The sequence below is a fragment of the Budorcas taxicolor genome, chromosome 2 (genome assembly GCF_023091745.1).
Source record: "Budorcas taxicolor isolate Tak-1 chromosome 2, Takin1.1, whole genome shotgun sequence".
Taxonomy (NCBI): Eukaryota; Metazoa; Chordata; class Mammalia; order Artiodactyla; family Bovidae; genus Budorcas; species Budorcas taxicolor.
Window position 1 is genome coordinate 42,593,388 of NC_068911.1, and position 20,755 is coordinate 42,614,142.

The 20,755-nt window shown below is 55.6% G+C and overlaps 1 protein-coding gene across 5 annotated transcripts; it reads right to left on the minus strand.

Annotated features, from left to right (window-relative positions):
* Positions 1–1,099: 1,099 nt before the first annotated feature.
* Positions 1,100–20,532, minus strand: FAM234A (family with sequence similarity 234 member A). 5 transcript variants are annotated; one of them, XM_052661763.1, is made up of 14 exons: positions 20,478–20,497; positions 11,071–11,146; positions 9,456–9,503; positions 8,868–9,165; positions 5,326–5,445; positions 4,939–5,130; positions 4,073–4,203; positions 3,766–3,898; positions 3,494–3,623; positions 3,048–3,188; positions 2,758–2,833; positions 2,498–2,653; positions 2,116–2,218; positions 1,100–2,027 (listed from the first exon to the last, which is right to left on the minus strand). In XM_052661763.1, exons 4-14 carry the CDS (start codon positions 9,130–9,132, stop codon positions 1,816–1,818), a joined length of 1,659 nt encoding a protein of 552 aa, XP_052517723.1. In that variant the 5' UTR covers positions 9,133–9,165; positions 9,456–9,503; positions 11,071–11,146; positions 20,478–20,497; the 3' UTR covers positions 1,100–1,815. The 5 variants fall into 5 exon arrangements, with proteins under 5 accessions (XP_052517723.1, XP_052517730.1, XP_052517739.1 ...); XM_052661770.1 differs by lacking the exon at positions 20,478–20,497 and adding an exon at positions 16,895–16,909; XM_052661779.1 differs by lacking the exon at positions 11,071–11,146 and having other exon boundaries at positions 20,478–20,532.
* Between the last annotated feature and the right edge of the window lie 223 nt (positions 20,533–20,755).

Here is a 20,755-nt window from a genome sequence, read left to right on the forward strand (position 1 = left end):
TCACTGATCCTCTGACAGCCGGGCCTGGTTCATGGCCAGGGTGGCAGAGCTTTTGGGGAAAGACACCCGGGCTCCTTGGAGGGGCAGCGCCACCGCCCTCAGGGCGGCCCACACCCTCCTGCCTCCGGCACAGAAATAAAGGCCTCTGGGCCCTCCCTCTGAACCCTCGCTGCTGTGGTCCCAGTGGTGGTGCGTGTGCGTGTGGTGTGGAGGCTGCGATCGCTGGTGAGGAAGTGAGCAGTGGGCAGTTTGGGCGTCAGAGGCTGTGGGTTCAGGGTCCTGTATGTGGAGTCCACAGGCCTTGGGCAGAGCTCAGGCTGCAGACTTGGGGTTTGGGCTTTGGGGGGAGACCCAGCAAGAATCTTGTGCTCTGGCGGCACACGGACACCAGAGTTCTCCGGGGGGCCAGGTGGTGCTGAACCAGGTCTTCAGGGCCAGCTGTGCCTAAAGGCACCCCTGTGGGGAGCACAATACCGGCCACAGCCCCTGGGAGTGCAGTGGCCACCGGCACAGCGGCTTCACTCACAGGCCCAGGTGCACGGAGGAGGCTGTCTCTTGGCCCTGAGCCCTGGCTGCCGGCACACTGTCCTGAGGCCTGCAGGCTGCTCGCTGCCCGGAGCAGGCTCCTCTCTCTGCAGTGTGGGCCCTGCTCTGGGCCTCAGGGGCTCCGTGGCTTCTCACAGGGACAAGGGATGCATTCCTTCAACTCTGGCCTCGTTACCACGTCCGAGGCTTTTGCAAGAAGCAGAGCTGGTTTTGGAAGCAGCCTCGTCATGTAAACACTTTTAGTAAATTCCTGTAGGATTCCCCACACGGCCCCATTGCTTTGTGCCCAGACCTGCATCTCACTGAAGCTCCTGCCTGGGTTGCTCCTGCTGGGTGGCTGGGGGACCCCCCAGCCTGTCCCAGAGGGGGAAGTGCACCCACAGGCCAGGCCCCTGCCCTGTTCTGGGTGAGCAGGGCAGGGTTGCAAACCCGAGACACACCTGGAGGCTATGCGGGACGCCCCCCACACCTGGTCAGCCAGTTTGGGTGCTGGATGCCCACCCTCCAGACAGACTTCCCACCGATTCAGCAGAGACACAGGCACATATAGGGCTTTCCTGATGGTGCAAAACCAGTGTTTATTCTGATTTCTTCCCGAGGTGCCCAGGGCCATCAGGCTGCGTGCTCTTGTCCGGTCACGGCGGAGCCCCACAGCACCAGGAAGTCTGGGGCGAACAAGGCACAGAGGTGACACCAACTGGGGTGGGGGGATGTCCCAGCACCAGGAAGGAGGGGCCGCTGGCCAGTCAGGGCTGCAGGGACCCCTGAGGGACAAGGAGCCCTGGTGTGCATCCAGGGGTGCATGTGGAGCCAGGTATATGCCGGCCAGGTCCTCAGGGCACTCACAGCTCCACACGGCACGTCCTCCTGCCAGGTCCATTCCTCGTGGCCCCGTCACGGGCTGTCCGGGTAACTCACCACAACCATGTGGGGGTCTGGAGTGGCCTACCGCCCCGAGGAGCCGTGACCCCGGGAGACAGTGCAGAGAAGGCGAGGCTCAGACGGAAGGGGGAGGGGACTTAGGCGGCTGTCTCCAGCCAGGCATGGAGGGGCAAGGGTGAGCTGCTGTTGGCCCGTGCCCTTCCCAGGGAAACCCCAAGGGGCTTGGACAGGGGGCTGGGTGAGGACCTGAGTGTCCCTGGGGTGGCGGGACCCGTGCAGAGTGTGTGGCCAGGTCAGGAGTCAGCACGTAGACTGAGTAAGTGATGGACCAACGTCCTGGGACATGTGACTGCAGCGGCCTCCTCCCCGTGGGCTCTGCCGGCCTGTCTAGGCCTCGCTTCGGTACCGCAGGCGGGAGAGCCGGTCCCGGACGGCCTGGTCGCTCTCGGGGCCACCCTCGGCCAGGCGGACCACCCTGCCGCCCAGGACGAGGTCCTGCACCTTTTGTTTGGTCACAGAGACCAGGCCTGGCGGGTTGGGGCTGGCTGGGCCCGTCAGGAGTATGTAGGCAGCGTGGCGGCCTGGCTCCAGCAGAACCACTGTGGTGACACAGCAATCAGGGCGGGGGTCTGGCCAGGGTGGGCTTCCTGCAGCTGGCAGGCCCAGGCCCACGGGGGGCGCACTCACCCTGGAAGGCGACGATGGGGGCGGAGACGCTGTCAAGCTCCAGCAGGACGCTGGGCAGCGTGGGGTGGAGCATGTACAGGCGGTGCCCGGCGGCTCCGGGCTCCTGTGTGAGTGCGGGGTGGAGGGCGAGGCCAACGCTCACGTTCGAGGCCCCGCCCAGAGCTGTGTCCGCCAGGGTCCCGGGAAATGCCAGTGCCAGCTCTGCACCCACCTCCTACCCCCTTCCCCGCCTGACCCTCCTCGGGGGTCTTCTGGCTGCTGCCCGGCCACCCCCGTCCTCCCACTGCCCCTCGTCTCTGCCAGCTCCGGGGGATTCTGTCTCCTTGCATGCCCCCAGCCACTGGGTCTGCCCTGTGTTGTCAGCCAGAACCCAAGACTGTACCGTTTGGTTGGAGTCAGTCGGCTCATGGACGCCCCAAAAGAAAAAGGCGGAGCGGTGGTCTGCGGTGGGCAGGCTGGCTGACGGCGGGTCCCCAGGGAGGCCCGGGAGGACCTGGCTCCACAGGACGGCCCCAGAGCCAAGATCCAGGAGCAGCACCTGTCGGAGGCAAAGGACAGGTTGCAGCCCTGGGGGTGGCTTGCGGGGCCCTGGTCCTGCTCCCAGCTGTGAGTAGAGCCGAGGCTGGAGAAAATGCCGCCGACCTGTCTGTTGGAGCCGGTCCCGTTCTCGACGAGCACAGCTGGGGTGTCGGGTTTGTAGTGGCCAAGAACGGGTTTTCTAGAAGGAGAGCAGAGAGGGGGCTCATGCAGGGCCTCTGTGAGGAGGTGCCTGGGATGGGGCGTGCCAGTGAGGAGGGGCTGCTGTCATCAGCGGGGTTCTCACGACCGCCCCCCCAGCAGGGTGGCACCAGGTGACAGGCAGTGGCGTTGTCCCCAGGTCTCCACAGGGGGACAGGCTGGGGGGCCCGGCTCTCTGCAGAAGGACCCCATACCTCAGGACCTGGGTTGTCCCGAAGGTCCACCTGGGCGTCAGGTCCTGCCCGTCCAGCAGCATGCAGGCCTCGGTGCTCACGAGAAGCAGGTCATCGCCCGCCTTCCCTGGCACATTCATCAGGTAGCGGATGGCCCCCAAGCTGCAGGGGTGGGAGGGGTGGGAGGGGGCCCCCGCAGGGCTGGGGCGGGATGCTCCCCATCCTCTCCCCCGACTCCCCAGCGCGCCTGTGGGACTCCCAGGGCAGAGCCTCACGTTTCTTGCTTCTCCAGTTTCAGGATAACAAGAGAACCTCGCTGGATGCAGAGACCAGCGAGCCCGGGGGCACCCATCTTTTCCCAGTTTTTATTCCACTTCTAGGCGCCAGGTTTCTGAGTTTGAGCCCAGGGTGACCCTAGACCCCTGGCACACGGCCTGTGCCCCCCACGGCTCCTCACTTCCCCCCACCTGTGCACAACCAGCCTGTGCGACGTGGCGCTGAGCATGTCCTCCCAGAGGGGGTCGCTCTTGAGCGGGCTGTGCCTCCTGCTGACCTTCTCGTACAGGCCCTTAACGGAGCGGCTACAGAGGGCGGTGCCTGGGAACACAGAAGAGCCTCGTCCCCTCTCAGCAGCGAGGCCCTCGCGTCCCTGGAGGCACAGCCAGCCCCACACCCGTCTCCACCCAGGTGCCAGCAGGCCCGTGGAGGAGGCCATCCTGGGGCTGCGGGCACCACATACCACAGGGGATGAGGATGTAGTGGGCCCCCGCTCTGGTGACGTGGAGGATGGAGCCGCTGGCGCTGTTCACACCCAGGCTGTCCGGGGGGCTGACCTGCTGCCCGGTGCCACCCGAGTAGATGGAGCCGTTGACCTGTAGCACGAGGGGAGGAGACGGGGCTCAGTGCACCGGCGGGGCGTCCAGGGCTGATGAGGCTGGGGGCCACGGGGCTGCCTGCAGCTCTGGCGGGGAGCGCGCTCTCTGCCCATCTCAGGGCCCCAGACGAGGCCCCGATGGGGAGGCGGCACAGCTGGGATGGGGCGGTACCTGGTTCTCCTCCTGGATGAGGACCAGCAGGTCCGGGGCCCCGTCGGCATCAAGGTCAGGCACGCGGAGCAGAGGGCTCAGGACAGACACGTTTCCCCCAAAGCTGCTGGGCTGGTTCCACAAGGTCTTCCCTGAAACAGAACACAGTACCCAAGCAGTGTGTGTGTGACCGCCGGGTGGCCCACAGGCACGGTCAACAGTGTCCTTCTGGCGGCAGGCCCCTCCTTTGCCTGCATCGTGTTTGCAGGTTGGCCGACGTGGACCTCCCCTTTCCGGGTGAGCAGGGTCTGGCTCACTGCTGCTCTCTGGGGTCACACACGTGCACGCACCGGGCAAGAATGAAGGTGCAGCCTGGTGGGGACCCGGGGACTGCAGGTGCTGACCTGACAGTGTCTGACACAGGTACAACCTGCCTGCATCCGTATTTAGACGTGTTCTTAGAACATTTCCTCTATTTTCCTGCCTGTCCTTAAAACCACAGCTTATAAAGCAAGTGCCACCTTGAACCACCCCAGAGTCAAGGCACAGGATTCCTCAGGGCCTTGGAAAGGGACCTGGGCCTGTTGTCTTTAAGGCGTGAACGCGCCTCACGGCTTGAGCTGGACCGGCGCACACCCTGCTCCCCCTAGACCTGGCCTGGTACCTGCACCTGCCCCACGAGTGGGCAGCAGCTGGCTGCCTCAGCCTCAGGTGCCCGCAGCTGCACTGGAGGGGTGAACAATGGAGTGTGACTCCTCACGGCCCCCAGGCCCGTGCCTTCCCTCCTGTCCAGATTCGCTGCCCCTGGGGAGGGCGAGCTGAGCCCTGAGGAGCGTGCAGCCCTGAGACCCTCGAGCCTGGGCGGCCTGCTGCAGGGAGCAGCCCACCTGTGAGCGTGTCCACAGCGACGAGAGAGCCGGGCCTGCCGAGGACGACACAGGCAGAGGGCGTCGCGCTGCCCCTGGGCTGCAGGATGCCGCACTCCACGAAGGCCCCATCCTGGGCCACAGGCCTCTCCCAGAGAACGCTGCCGCTGGCCCCAGACACAGCGGCCACGAAGGTGCAGGGGCAGGAAAAGCCTGGAGGGAGGGCAGCCGCTGGCTGCAGCGTGACCCTGGGCCTTGGCCCCAAGCCCTTGGGGGTCAGACGGGGAGGTGGCGATGTGGGCATGTCCAGGACTTCCGCCAGCTGCCTCCCCCAAACCCCGAGCAGGCCAGGGGACCCCTCCTCCTCCTGCAGGGAGCACTCAGCTTTGGGATAAAAACAAAACGTACCTTCATCAGCACAGGAAAGGCTGGAATTGCCGCGGCTGCTGTTGGTATTTTTATAAAGAAAGAGAATATCCTGGATCTTGTCCTTGTTCACGTCTTCTGCGGCCAGAAAGTCATAGGCGACTGGAAAGGAAACACCAGCCACGTTCCCAGGCCAGGCCCGGCGCGTCCCGCTGTGTGCCATGGGGCCAGAGCTGGGTGTGGCCGCGCACGGAGGGAAGCAGGGCAGTGCTGCCTCCACGGGCTGGTGACCCCATGCCCTCCAGAGGGGGCATTAGGTGCCAAGGACACCTGGGCAGCACCTTCTATCAGGGCCGAGGCCCGCCCTAATTAGCCTGGGATCCGGAGTCCACACTCAGGGGCTACCCCTTCCTCCGTTCAAGGACTCAGATTACAAACTACATGCTTTAAAATCAGACATCTGAAGGAATGAAATGCGGCCCTTACCTCAACCTGGATACAAACATTTTCTCAAGATGGATCAAAGACCTAAACTGAAGAGCCAGAACCATAAAACTCTTAGAAAAAGAAACATGGGGCAAACCAACAAAAGAAACAGGCGACAAAAGGGAAGAACAGGCAAACTGGACCTGATCAGGGGGCACCGTCAGGAGAGGGAAAAGAGCCACAGAGAGGGATGAAGCGTCTGCAGACTGTGCACCTGATGAGGGGGACCCAGAGTGTACAACAACAAAAGCAACCCAACTCAAAAACAGGCGAAAGACTGGAAAAGATGTTTCTCCTAAGATGTACAAATAGCCCATAAACTCACAGAAAGACACTCAGCATCACTAGTAATAAGGGAAGCACATCAAAACCGTGATAAGACACCACCTCTTAGTTGTTAGGACGGCGATTATTAAAATAAAAGAAAGCCAGAGTTTCCGGCCTGGAGCCCTTGTCTTTTGCTCCTGAGGATGTAAAATGTGGCAGCTGCTGTGGAAAACAGCCCAGAAGTTTCTCAGAAAGTTAACAGAGAATTAGCCTGGGCTCTGGCACTTCCATTCTTTGGGTGTACAGCCAGCATAACTGAACGCAGGGACTCAAGTAGTCACTTCTACAGGAACGTTCACAGCTGCGTTATTTACAAAAGCCAAAACATGGAAAAAAGCCAGGTGTCCATGGGTCGAAGAATAAACAAAATGTGATCCATCCATAAAACAGATTGTCATTCACCCATAAAAAAAGAGTGAAATTCTGCATCAGGCTGCAGCATGGATGAGCCTCAAGTGTAGTCAGCCAGTCAAAAAGATGCCTCAGTCACAAAAGACACCTCAGTCACAAAAGACACCCCCAGTCACGTGAGGGGCTAGGCACAGGCACCCACCCCCATCCCCAGAGACAAGCAGCACAGAGGGTGGGGGGCTTGGGCGAGAAGGCGGGTGGAGAGCTGCCCTGCACTGGCCACAGAACTTCTGAGACGACAAAAGTTTCGAGAAAGTGATGATGGTCGCGCAGTCTTCTGAACGAATGCCACTCAGCTGTTTACTCTAAAATGGCAGTGTTTTTTGGTGATACGCGTTTTACCACAAAAATAAAAACTGAATACTGGACACAAGACTTTCAGAATTAAGTGGTGAAGAGCTTGGCAAATAAACCCTCTCCTCCAAAAATAACGCTAAAATGAGACAGAACTGTGAAAAGCTCCCATTTCAGGACTCTGGGAGCAAATCGAAGGCACACATTATTGGGGAAGCACTGATTTAAGACTCATAACCGGAGCTCTGGGCTGCCCACCCTCCGTCAGCCGGGGACCACATGGGGTTAAGATCAGAAAGCAGCAGCTTCCTGCCAGAGGGACTGAAAACGCGCGAGTGCCCTCTGGGCAGGCGGGGTGGGGGCGCGGGCAACTTCAGAGTGGATCACAGACCTCAACGGCAGGGCAAGAACTATAACGGGAAAACCCGGAGAAAATCTTCATGGCTTTAACTTAGGCAAAGAGTTCTTAGACACCAAAAGCATAATCCACACTAAAAAAAATGGGTACATTTGACTTCATCGAAATTTAAAACTTTTGTGCTTCAGTAGACACCCTAAAGAGAATGAAAAGACAAGCCCCAGATGAGTCACACATATTCGCACGTCCATACATGTGATGGAAGACTTGTACCTGGAAGATATTAATATAAAAACCTTAAAAATTTTTGACTGACATATATTTGATTAACAATGTTGTGTTAATAATAAGACAATCATACTTTTAAGTGAGCGGAAGATATGAATAGACGCTCACCACAGAAGGAGTAAGACCAGCCAATAATTCACGTGAACATTGCTAGTCACCAGGGAAATGCGAACCATAGTGAGATACCACTTCACACCCACTAGGAAGGCCACACGGCAAAGACCATGATGAGTGTTGGCCAGTGGGGACATGAAACGGAGGCCTGGAAGGGACCGGAGTCAAACCGGACTTAGTGAGAGGTTCAACACCCCTGTTCCTGCCAGTCTTCCCAAGGAAAACAGGACACGTCCACACAAGGATTTGTACACAAATGTTCACAGCAGTGTTGCTCATGAAAGTCAGGAACTGAAATGATGCAAATGGTCACTGGCTGGCCAGTGGATGAACACTCTGTCCACACAGAGGAACACACGAGCGCACGGATGAACTCATGTGAGAGAAGTGAAGATGCGTCTCACAGGATTTCATTCACGTGAAGTGTCCAGGCCTGGGACGTGCATGCAGACAGGAGCCGGTGGTGGGGACAGGCCATGGCGAGGAGCCGGCCAGGAATGAGAGGGCAGTCTCAACGCTGGATGCAGAGACAGCTGCCCAGGTGCACAGGCCTTCAACTGACTAAAGGTCACCGAATCATGCACTCAACACAGGTGGATATTACGATACATGAACTACCGCTCAGTAAACCTGACAAAAATCAACATAGAAGCAGATGTTACCGCTCGCTGTCAAAATTAAGCACCAAATTCTGAATAGAACCAACTGTAAGTGAGGCTCATGGAAGACATTTCCCTTATTCCACCAGAAAGTGAAAGTGAAAGTCGCTCAGTCCTGTCCAGCTCTTTGTGACCTCATGGCCTATATAGTAGGTGGAATTCTCCAGGCCAGGATACTGGAGTGGGTAGCCTTTCCTTTCTCCAGGGGATCTTCCCAACCCAGGGATCGAACCCAGGTCTCCCACACTGCAGGCGGATTCTTTACCAACTGAGCCATGAGGGAAGCCCTATTCCACCAGAGAGGGCTTCCAGTCTGTTAAAAGCAGCACTGCTAGGCTGTGAGCACGCAGGCCCCCTGATGCGGGATGGCACCCTGTGGGCAGGGACGTGCCCAGGAAGCAGATTCAGCTGCAGGCCCAGATCGTGGGCACTAGTCAGCAGGGAGGGCTGGAGCCCGTCAGGAGACCGGCAGCCTGGTTCTCGCCTTTGGGATGGCCTTCTCTGCATCTGTTCTGCCAGGTGCTCTCTTGCGAATATCTTTTTAAGTCAGGAAAGTAACCACACGGGCCCCTTTCTTTTCCTGACCCCACCCACCATCCCGAGGGCACTCCCGTTTCCGAGACGCCAGGGCACCCGGCCGCCCACACCTGCCGCATTGTAATCGATCCTCCACACCCCCTGCGACGCCGGCCGGTCCGGACACGGGATGATGAAAGAGACCACGAACACCACGAGGAGGCAGGCGAACAGGGAGAGGAAGAAGGCCGCGGTCCGGCAGCGCGAGAGGCGGGTCTGTGGGGCCGGCGTCCCGCGGGGCTCCTTTCCTGCCGGGGCCCCTGCGTTCTCCGGCACCTTCCTGTTCTCGCTCTTGAGCGGGTGGATCTCGGCCTCCAAGTCCTTGCCGTCCGTCATCGTGTGCACATCCCTGAGTTCACCTCCCGGCCACTGCAGTGGCAACAGAAGGAGAGGCGGTCAGGAGCTGGCGTGGCCGTGGCCCATCAGCCAGGAGAGGCAACGGCATCACGGCTCCTCTGGAGAAGGGCTCTGGACCGGGAGGCCGTGGTCTCAGAGGCAGCAGGGACCACGGCTCCCGCCTGCTGACCCGGGTAGGCCAGCCAGGCGAGACTACAGCAAAGCACACGTTAAACATTAACCATGAACTGAGGCACCTCTGACCCGCCTCTCGCCTGCCCCGAGAGAGGGCCGGACCCCAGGGAGGGGCTGCGCTTACTCACGGTGTGACCTGGGCGTTGGCCGAGACCTGCTGGGGCCTGTGTCTGTCCCTGCGAAAAGGAACAGTGTTCAGGAGGCTGAGGCTTAGAGTGCTAAAGACACGGAGAGCACAGGTACAGCTTCTGACACATAGCGCAGCAAACTGTTGCTGGAAACGTGGGTGGGGCCCACCTGCCTCCTTCCTGCCCCCTCGCCAAGTGCACCAGGCGTGGGCAGGGAGGGAACCCAGGGAGGCTGGCTCGGAAAACACGGTGGAAAACCCTTCTGAAGAGGTGAACCACTGACAGCTGCAAACCACCACCACCAAGCCCCGAGCTCTTCATTGTGCGAGAAGGAAACACACTGCTGTTATTTTAGCTTTTGGCCACGCCTCTTGGCACGTGGGATCTCAGTTCCCCTGCCAGGGATCGAACCCGAGCCCCCTGCAGTGAAGATAAACCGCTGGACCACCAGGGAAGTCCCACACTTCTGTCTTGTGTAAGGCCAGGTATTTGTCATTTTGATCCTTTTTAAACAGCCAAACCGGAGAAGGTAATGGCACCCCACTCCAGTACTCTTGCCTGGAAAATCCCATGGACGGAGGAGCCTGGTAGGCTGCAGTCCGTGGGGTCACTAAGAGTCGGACACGACTGAGCAACTTCACTTTCACTTTTCACTTTCATGCATTGGAGAAGGAAATGGCAACCCACTCCAGTGTTCTTGCCTGGAGAATCCTAAGGATAGGGGAGCCTGGTGGGCTGCTGTCTATGGGGTCGCACAGAGTTGGACACGACTGAAGCGACTTAGCAGCAGCAGCAGCAGTAGCAAAGAGCCAAACCAGTGTCCTAACGGATACAGATCACATTGAGAGGACACAGAAGATCACAGGGCCTGAGTGGGTGAAATCCTCATCTACCCGAGAGGGAGGCCCTGCTGGAGGTCAAAACCAGGATGGTGTGACGGGCTCCCACGGGGTGGGTCAGGGAAGCAGGAAGAGGCCACAGAGAGCACCGATTCCCTGTATAAACTTTTTACTTTCTCCCTTTAATGCCTTTTCTCTATTTATATAATAAAAACCTGTGTATACACCCACTAGAGCGGCTTTAGTAATAAAGTGAAAAAAATGTTAAGTGTGGAGGAGGAGGTGGAGACCCTGGGTAAACAGTCGTGTGCGGCTGAGGGGGCGGGCATCGGGGCAGCTGCCGTGGAGGTGGCCTGGCAGCTCCTCAGACGGTCAGACACGGGGCAGTGGTCTGACCCAGCGGCACCACTCCTGGGCGTCCCCCCAGGAGACCCAGAGCACCTGCACACAGACACTCAGAGCTTCACTGTTAGAACAACCCCAGTGTCTCTCTACAGGCGGTGGGTAAGCAGCATGGGTCTGCCTGTGTGACGGAGTATTGCACAGCTGTGAACACTCGGTGAGACTGTGCAGACACAGGGCACACGCTGAACAGCCTCATTCAGTGTGCCCAGAACAGGCAGCTCTCTCGACACAGAAAGTGAGTGAGTGCGTGCCGGGGCGGGGGAGGCGGCTGCTAACAGGCGTTGCTTTGTCCTGTGATGTAACGATGGCTGCAGACCTCATGCGTGTACTAAATGTCACTGATAGTAACGTCCATGTTATGTGTACCTTACCACAACTGAAAAACCAGACGTCTGTGCGTTCTCCTCAATGTTGAGACAGGAGTTTTCATATCGTGAAAAGGTGAGCCTGTCAAGGAAATGAGCTGAACACAGGAAATGGAGCAAAGCTTGTGACCAGGGCCTCCTCTCAGCCCAGCATCTGACTGCAGGGGAGGAGCGGGGCACCAGGAGAGAGGGTCTGGGAAGCCGGCTCACAGACAGGTCGTCAACACCGGGCGCTTCCAACAGGCACCCTCGTGCTGGTAGGCTTACCTCTATTGCCAAGTGGTGGGCATTTCAGCCCTGCTTTGGTATCTGCAGCAGCAGCACAACTGTGGGAGTCGGGGGGGGGGGGGGATGCTGTGCCCGCCCTGGCCATGGGGACTTGGGATGCGGCCCCCTCTCAAGCTCTGTGTCCCCGACCCTGCGGGCAGTTCTCGTCAAGTGTATTAAACCCAGAAAAAGTGAGTTGACTAAAGGAAAATATTAAAGGACACTGAGCACACTGCTGGCCTGCAGGTGTGGCACAGGAATGGTATGGGGCCTGCAGACAGTGTGGGGATGCACAGGCCTGGTTGCTGGGAACCTGCCGTATTGTGAGCTGAAATCTGCCTCCCGTGACCAGCTCCCGGTCCAGATTTTGTGCTGTGGACTCACATCTAATCCCTCTCTTACACGTAAGCCTTCCCAGCGTCTAAAGACCATTAATGAAAAACTGTGTTCAGGAGGCTACCGCCTGCCCCTAGAGCTGCGGCCCATGACAGATGCGGGCTCTCTGGTGCCCCGTCCAAGGTACCCGTCCGACCTCGCTACACCACCCAAGGTTCCCGATTGCCAAAATACCGCAGCTAATGTTGGCAGAAAGAGAAATTGTTGGATAGAGGTTGTTGTTTGCGTGGTGCAGTGGCTAAGTCACGCAGACAGTGCCAGAATGGAGGGGAGCCGGAGAGCCAAACTCAGAGACTGGTGGGTACTGGGGACCCAATGTGGCCGGGGCTCGGCGGGCCCATGGCTGGGGGCAGTCGGCGCTGGCACCAGGCTCTGCCTCGGGCCCTCTCAGTGGGATGCTCCTGGGGCACGCTGGTCACCCCTCCGGTTGCGCATCCACTGTGGACCGCCCATCCCCTGGGCCGCCCCGTTTCCAGCCCCGCAACCTCCCACCAGGGCCCTGGCCCCGTTTCCAGCCCCGCGCCCTCCTACCAGGGCCCTGGGGGCGTCCGGAGACGGCACGGCAGGTGGTGGCACCGACAGACTGGCCCCGAGGAAGCACAGGCTCTCCATCCTGCTGTGCAGCCACGTGGGCCCCAAGCCTCCAGTCACGCCTGTGAGCGAGGCCAAAGGCCACCGCCCTCACCTCGGGCAGAGCCTGCCCAAACGGCCAGTGATAAACCACTCCGGAAAGTGAAATACTGAGCTCTACTTTGCAGCGTCTTCGAGAGCCGTTTCGGCTCCTGTGAGCTAACAGTGTGCCGGGGCGGGCCAGGGGGGTCTCTGGCTGGAGGTCTCTGGGTCCCTCCGCCCTGCTGCCTATCCCGCTTAGGAGCCAGAACGCCAGGCACCTCCCTGAGTCAAGAGCTCACTCTAGTTACTCTGAATAACTTTTTTCCTTTTAATTATTAACAGAGTTCCAAGTTAAAGATACTTTGTAACAAACAGGTGAAGGATACTATGCTCCTTCCTGGGGAAGGTTTGTGTTCTCAGGAGAGAAACCTTACCAAGTAACAAGACTTGATTCACCTGGAAACAAACAGTGCACAGAGAGAAGACTGGGGCAAGACTCTAAACCACTCCCTGGACTCCTCCTCCTTCCTGGGTCCCTACAGGCCAGGCGGGGCTCTCGGGTCGGGTGGGGGTCCACACGCCCACGGCTGCCCCTGTCCTCAGATGCACAGACAAGGGAGCGCGTGTGGAGGCTGGCGGCCGGGGGAGGCGGGTCTGCGCCACAGTGCCTCCAACACCACGCAGGACGTCACCACCGGCCGGGGCCAGCCCTGAGAGCTTTCTGTAACATCTTGTGAGCCTATAATTAGTTCCAAGTACACAGTTTAAAAAATAATAAAGAAGTGGGGTCAGAGCTCCCCCTGTGCTGGCGCCGCCCTGGAGCTGCCTGATCTTGAAGCTTCTGCTCCAGAGTCAGAGAACTGTTTGTGCTTTGTTCTGCTTGTTCTTGGCAGAACATCAACCACAGTGGAGTTTCTGCAAAGACCTCTGAGAACAGTCAACCTCCACCCTGCCTATTTCACACCAATCACTGCCTTTCTGCAGGCCCCCCATGGCAATCACTTCTCTCCCCACCATGGGGAGAACGTCCCTCTGGTTCTCTGCTGCTCATGTACAGCGAGTCCCCGAAGAAGACAGCACAGGTGTCTGAGGTCACGAAGGGCCTGCCTGGGCAGGAGGGGAGCCCATGAGGGCGTGGCGGGGCTCCAGGGTCCCCCAAGCCGAAGGCACACCTGGACCTGGCCTGGGTGCCCACAGCACTGCTCACAACTGAAGGTGCTGAGAGTGCCTCAGGGTGCCAGCCCGACCCCTGAGCCTGGCAGATGCAGAGTACACTGCCCAAAGTCTCCTCGGAGCTAGATCAGTCAGTTGGTGAACCCCAGGTTTTTTTCCGGTCTGTTTCAGATCACAGCTGTTCTGGTTCAATTCCACACAAAGGGGGAATAAAAGAAACTTAACAGGTCTTTTGCCTCTAATACCGCAATGAAGCCTCTGCAACCTTAACCCCGGAATGAAGCCCAAACCCAGGTGTGTTGATTAATTAGCCCCTCACCTGCCAACACAGGACAGACCCACAGCCCCCCACCGATGGTCTCTCAGTAACGGGCCCGCTGGAAAGACAGGCCAGCCTGGGCATGGAATGCATATCTTCTACGTTAGCAAAACTCAGCGTGGGAGCCTTGTGTATGCATCCTCATCAGCATCAGGGCAACAGATGCTGAAGGAAAGCACAGCCTGCACTGGGCACACGGACCCCGAGGTAATGAAGCCGCTTTCACCTCAAATGGGGCTTCCCTGATAGCTCAGCTAGTAAAGAATCCGCCTGCAATGCAGGCGATCCTGGTTCAATTCCTGGGTCGGGAAGATCCATTGGAGAAGAGATAGCCTACCCATTCCAGTATTCTTGGGCTTCCCTGGTGGCTCAGCTGGTAAAGAATCCACCTGCAAGGCGGGAGACCTGGGTTTGACCCCTGGGTTGGAAAGATCCTGGAGAAGGTAAAGGCTACCCTCTCCAGTATTCTGGCCTGGAGAATCCCATGGACTATACAGTCCATGGGGGCGTAAAGAGTCAGACACGGCTGAGTGACTTTCACCTCAAATAACAGCTGTTAGGATACAACAGAGAATGAAAAGATAATAAAGGGCAAGGCCCTGAGGCTCAGCGATTTGAATCCTGACCTTATTTGCAGCCCTGTCCTTTTCTGTCATTTCTAAGCTGCTCTGGGACTTAACGACAGAAATCAAGCTGATTCACATGATTTCTGGTCACTGGGTTTTTTTTTCTCCTGACGCTTCTGAGCTTCCCAAATAACTATGAAAGTAAACCAACAGAAAAAAGAAATGAAGGGAAAAGTGAAAGGTAAGAAAGAAAATCCATCTAGATGATATCTGTTAAGGCAAAAGGTATGAGTCTAAGAATCACCTGCTTGAGATAAACACGCAATCACTGAGTGAGGCTTTTCAAAGCTGCTCGCCCCACCACCGCCCCCAGCACTAAGAAGCCTCACCCAGCTCCCCTGGGTGTGTCTGCTCAAGGCCAAACCTGCGCTCCTGCCCAGCAGGGAAGGACAGAACACCCAGCAAGAGTTAACATTTGGAGGGGCAAGAAGATGCAGTATTTGGAGAAAAGAAATAACTCCTTTTCCTCCAAGAGTTCTTTCTCTGAGAAGAGTTTACTGAGTCAGAGACAATAGAAAAATAAAAAATAAAAAAGCCTCACCCTAACTGTGATGCATAATGAAAGCACAAAGAGTCTATCTAACAAGGCTAACAAAGAGTCTAACAAGGGAGAATTGCCCTGACAAAGACCTGAGGATTCTACAGGGATTATGAAAGCAGGGGTTAACTTTTTAAACTAAAATTTGGTAACTTTTTTTGGAGAGATCATTTTAGAGGAGTTTAATAAGAAACATGTCCCCCACCCCCACCCCCTGCCCAATTTTAAAATGTTCAAATTTACAGCATTCCTTTTTTTTTTTTTTGGTTGTGCAGAGAGGCTTGTGGGATCTTAGTTCCCCAACCAGGGATCGAACCCATGTGCCCTGCATTGCAAGACAGATTCTTAGCCACTGGGCCAGCAGGGGAGTCCCCACCGCATTCTTTTAAAGGAATTTTCAGACTACGAATCAAAGAGGTCAGATATTGAAAATTAAGCACTTCAAACAGAAAGGCTGTTTGCGTGTTTTTAAAAATTGGCTTAAAGTAAGTAAAATTTTTGTTTAAACTGCATGCCTTAAAATCTTAACTCTGGTTTTAGCTGAGAATTTTGAGAACATGGAACCACAGTCTGCTCTGTGAGGGAAGAAGGGAGGAGGCACCCGCTGGTATTTGCCCGGAAGTCCTGGTGGAGACCCAGACTACCTCCCTCCATTCACACAGGAATAGCTGCTTCGATTACTTGACCTTACTAGGGTGACAGCCTCACAAAGCAGGTATTATTTTAATCAAAGGTAACTGTGAATCAGAAAACGTGAAAAATATGTAGGGAACACTCAGGAAAAACTCTGACTATAGGTTAACCTCACTCCTTTAGCTTCACCAGCTAGTGAGAGAAACCAAAAGGATTTTGTCCCTGGATTAAACCATGACAAGATTTAATCGAACAGATTAGGTCCAGCGAGACTCGTAAGGTGGGGGTGAGGGAGGAGCAGGCTTCTCTCGGCGGGGAGCTTTCCCCCTAACTCACACTCAGCGGGCTTATATTTCAAAGGGGCAGGAATCATACAGGAAGGAACACAGAGCATCTGATCGCGTGTCCATTGCCTTTGCTCACTTGGCCGTGCTGTGACTGACCAGTAAGGGGGCTGGTTTTCAAGTCTTCTGTGGGGCTGGGTCCCCTGCCAGGAGGCCCTCTCCAGCCTCGAGCCTTGGCTGGACCGCGTCAAACCTCAGGAAGCCCTGCGTGAGCCCCATGGACCGGGCGGGCCACCTTCCACCAGAGAACTCGGGCTTTTTCCTTCAAAGCGCCCATGATACTCCTCCTGAAGCCACTGACGGAGAGCTATTTTAGGGCAGGCACACTCCCGGTGCCAAACACAAGTGTCAGTTACGTGGGGAGAAAGCTTCACGCAAGAGCTTGTCTTGGTGGTCAGACCTCCTGACCTGTAATCAAGAATCCACCTTACAGCACACGTGCCCCAACGCTCGTCCCCAAAGCCAGCTATGACACACACAAGCGGTCTAGGAATGTCTTTACATCAGGACTGCTCCGACAGCATTCAACCAGAGGCGCGCGTGTGACAGACGCCCTCAGAACCCAACTGGGCAAACTGGGTTTTCGGCTGAGCAAAGCAGAAGTCAGACAATGCCCACTTCAGTGTTCAGTTGTTTATAGCCGAAAAACTATTTCCTCTTGTCACTAAGCAAATAATCTCAAGACAACCGGATAAAGACAAATGTTTCACGGGCAGGTCAGTGCTTAGGGACCAGACCTCAGCACAATCCCTTTCCTTCACAAGACTCAAGGCCACACCTGTCAGAGCAGGTGAGGGTGGCTGGAACACTGCCTAAGAGTGAGCTAAGAAGGACTAGCCACCTGTATTTCAGATGAGTGACTATTACACAGAACAAGGTTTTGCAGATTTATCCATAAAATCACATGGAAGAAGCCTTTTACCTGAGTTCTAAGGCAGATTTAATTTCTTCTGATTCCCCCACAAACCAGTATTTCTTCTTGTCCTCACATTAGGGAAGGCAGAGCTTTTAAGAAGATAAAGAATAACTTATTTGATCACCTTTCTTTCATCAATCCTATAAGTTCGTCTTCACTTGAATTTACTTATTTTTTAAAAGCTTTTGGCACACAAATGTTTAGAGATTCATGAACGCAGAGAGCACTAGCCCCAACCTTCCACTCACCCAGTTCAGTGATTTCTAACAGAGCCAGCCGTTTGCGTCTACAGACCAGCACTCTTCTCCACCATGCCCCACCTCCAGTTTTTAAAAAAGTTGCTCCAGTTTTGGAGACATGCCATTTGATCTCTCAACATCTGCTTCCTGGGTATTCATTTAGGAATCAGTGTTCTTTTCGGACACCATATCCAAATTCCATGAAGGATTTAACACAGTGAAAAGGGACAAAATTCACTAAGTTTGTGGGTTTTATAAAGACTGATTTTGAGTGAGGTATCCAGTACATTTCCAAATAACCAACAAACCCTGTAGATTCTAACTTACCTCTTAAATTAGCTTATCCTACCAACAGCAACTACTTCAGGTCATACTTTCATAATTTCTCACTTGGATTTCTGTAGCCCTCTCAAATCTTGATAAAAAAAAAAACCAACAAAAAAAAACCCCTGCCTTCATGCTGCAAGAGACATCTTTCTAAAACATCTCCTGATTATGTCATTCCCCTGCTTGAAACTCTTGACCAACCCTTCACAATTTGCCTGCAGGTCTTTTCACCACCTGGCTCTTGCCAACCTGTAGTGTCATCTCTCCCCAAACCCTACACCAAGCATCTGTTCCCTCAGTCATGAGGCCTTAAACGCCCACTCAAACCAGACCCTGCCCTCTGCACCTGCCATTGCTCCTTACTCACTGAGCCACTGGTGAGATCTGCCCCGGATGGCAGAAACTTCAGAAGGTATCCCTTCTTTGTGGCCTTTGTTTTCCCAGGATAAAGCATGGTGCATGGCATAAAATAAACACACACATTCACCTGTCAATAAATGTCCAATTCTTCCTATGGTCTGCCTGTAAACTTTTCTTGGAAGAGTAATTCATAAATGCATTTTTTGTTGTTGTTTTTCTTTTTGTGGGCTTTTTCATAAATGCATACACTGTGCAGGAGCAGGTGACTTTTAAAACCTCATCTGAAATATAGAGCATGTATCAGATGTCGGGGTCAGTTTGACTACCTCACATCTACCCCTTCTTTCTGTAAGAGCACCTGGATTTTCTCTGGGTAAATGCACTTTTCCACAAGCCGACTGTGGTTCTGGTAACTCTGAGGAGAGCTCCTTGTCTAGGGTTAGCTATCAGTTAGCCAACAGGGGTTAGGATCCAACTGGAATTACAAAGAGGCATTCTTCCCATAGGAGTGGTTTTAAAATAAGTTCACAAGCTCTTTGATGTGCCTTCCTTCAAGGTGACGTCTTTGAGGACCTTTCTGGCAGTCCAGTTGTTAGGAACTTGCCTTTCAATGCAGGAGATGTGGGTTCGACCCCTGGCAGGGGAACTAAGATCCCACGTGCTGGAGAGCAACTAAGCCCGAATGCCACAACGAAGACCCAGCACAGCCAATAAGTAAGTAAATAAATAAATGCCTACTATGCCCCTTAAAACTTCCCTAAAACACTTTCCTTCCCATTACGACTACCCAGAACCAGCCAAAATTCTGCTTCCTAGATATGTTAGAGACCCGCTGGATACATTCTAGGCATATCCAATATACCTTGGTCATATCGTTTTTTAAAAAAATAAAAAGGTGAAGTCTTTTGTGCTTAGTGATGCTAGCAGATAGAATGTGGCAGGAGAACCAGCAAAATTGCAAAACAAGTTCATAAACGTGTGGTGGCTTCACCATCCTCTCCTCTCTGACGTCCTGGTCTGAGGCGAGGAGGCCGTGGGCCCTGTGCAAAAGCCCCCCAAGCTAGGATATTAGGACTCCAACCAACAGCCCAGAAGGCACCGAGGTCTTGAGTGAGCATGCTGTCCTGGAGTCAGAACCTCCAGTCCCAATCAAGACTTTAGAGGACTGTGGCCCCAGCCAGTATCTTGGTTGCAACCCCATGAGAGTCCTTGAACCATAATCACCTAAGTCACTCATGAATTCCTGACCCACAGAAACTGATAATAAATGTTTGATGTTTTCATTCATTAAACTTTGTGCTGATTTGTTACAGAGCAGCAGATAACTAATACAAGCAGGTAGGACAGAGTCAGGAACCTGAGAAGAAAGCCAACACATAAACAGATTAAAGAGTTATGTGAGAAAGTAGTGGTACTAATGAGACCACTAGTCAGGCCATCATCAGATCCTGATGGTCTCATTTAAGCTGCTGGCCCCATCTGTTTCCGGTCCCCTGGACATTCCTAAATGAAAGGCAGTGGAGTCCCTCCAGAGGTTGAACTAGTTTTAACAGATGCTTGACACTCAAAGCCGAAAGCTCAGAGAACTGGTAAAATGCCCAAGCAAATCTCCACTTGGTTGCTAACAGGGCCATTTTCATTTCACCCTTTCCTGCTCCTAATTTAGCTAACTTATTGTACTTACTATCTGTGTATCTTCCCATAGAATTGAAGCTCCTTGAGAACAGGAATTCCTTGATAAAGTGCTAAATCCTCAGCATAGACAACCATGCCTCACCGCCTCCCCCACCCCACCCACCCCCATCCCTCGGGGCACTTTTTGAGTTCCCTTGAGCTGCTGTAACTGCAGGCTCACAGTCCAAGTGCAAGAGAGGAGGGGGAGAGGTCTGGGTGAGGCTCAGGACATCAGCAGCCTGAGTGAGTGAGTCGCTCAGCCGTGTCCTACCCTTCGCTCATGGACTATAGCCTGCCAGGCTCCTCTGTCCATGGAATTCTCCAGGCAATCAGCAGCCTAGGAGGAAGCAAGTCCATCGCACAAGCTCCTAGGCTGAAATTACAGGGTTGCAAGGATTTGCCTGTCAGTTCCCAGGCAGTCAGTTCACGGGGGAGCTGAAGTCTCACAGACAGCGTTCTTCCTCCTTTTCAACCTTGCCTTGTTTTTGCTTAGAAGACCGGCTGCAGAGAGCGATCACCCCATAGATAAGTAACCGTCAGCTGAGCTTCGGTTACCGGGCCGGTCCTCTGACTGGCGCTGTCCTAGTAACAGGACGTGGATCTCTGACCGTGGCTAGCGGCAGCTCACGAACATCCTGTCTTAGCATATTTTAAAATTACTCCCCAGGCAACCCATGAAGCAATGGCTGGCTCGCCTCCCGAGTAGCTAACGAGGGATGGGAGTTAATCCTGTCCTGGGGGAAAAGCGCGGCTGAACTGAAGCCCGGGCTGCGGGAGTCGGATCTGCTCGGAGCGCCTCCACCCACCGGGCAGCGCGGACACGCGCGGACCCCAATGCCGGGCGGTGGGCGCGAGCACGATCGGGCCCTGGGGGCTGGGGTCTCCTGGGACCCCGCGGCGGCGCGGACACAAGCTGCGGGCAGGGAGGGGGCGGACCGCGCGAGCCCCGCGGCGCGCACGCGCGAGGAGGACGAGGACGCGCTACTCACCTGCCGCCGCGCCCTCGCGAGGCTGCCGGAGCTGCTGCCGCGCCGCCGCAGGCCGCTCGGGCCCGCCTCTGGCGTCACTTCCGGTCGGGTGGGGCGGGCCAGGCGGAAGCGCTCCGGGTCCGGCCCCGCCTTGCGGCCCGCATGGTTGCCGAGCAACACTGACGGCAGTGCGGGTCCGCCCGGCGAGTTGCACTTGGGGCTTTGGCTGCTCTGCTGCGGTTCCGCGGTCGTCGGCGCGTTAGAGCCTCTTTCGTAGGTTTTCCGTGTGTTGGCCGACG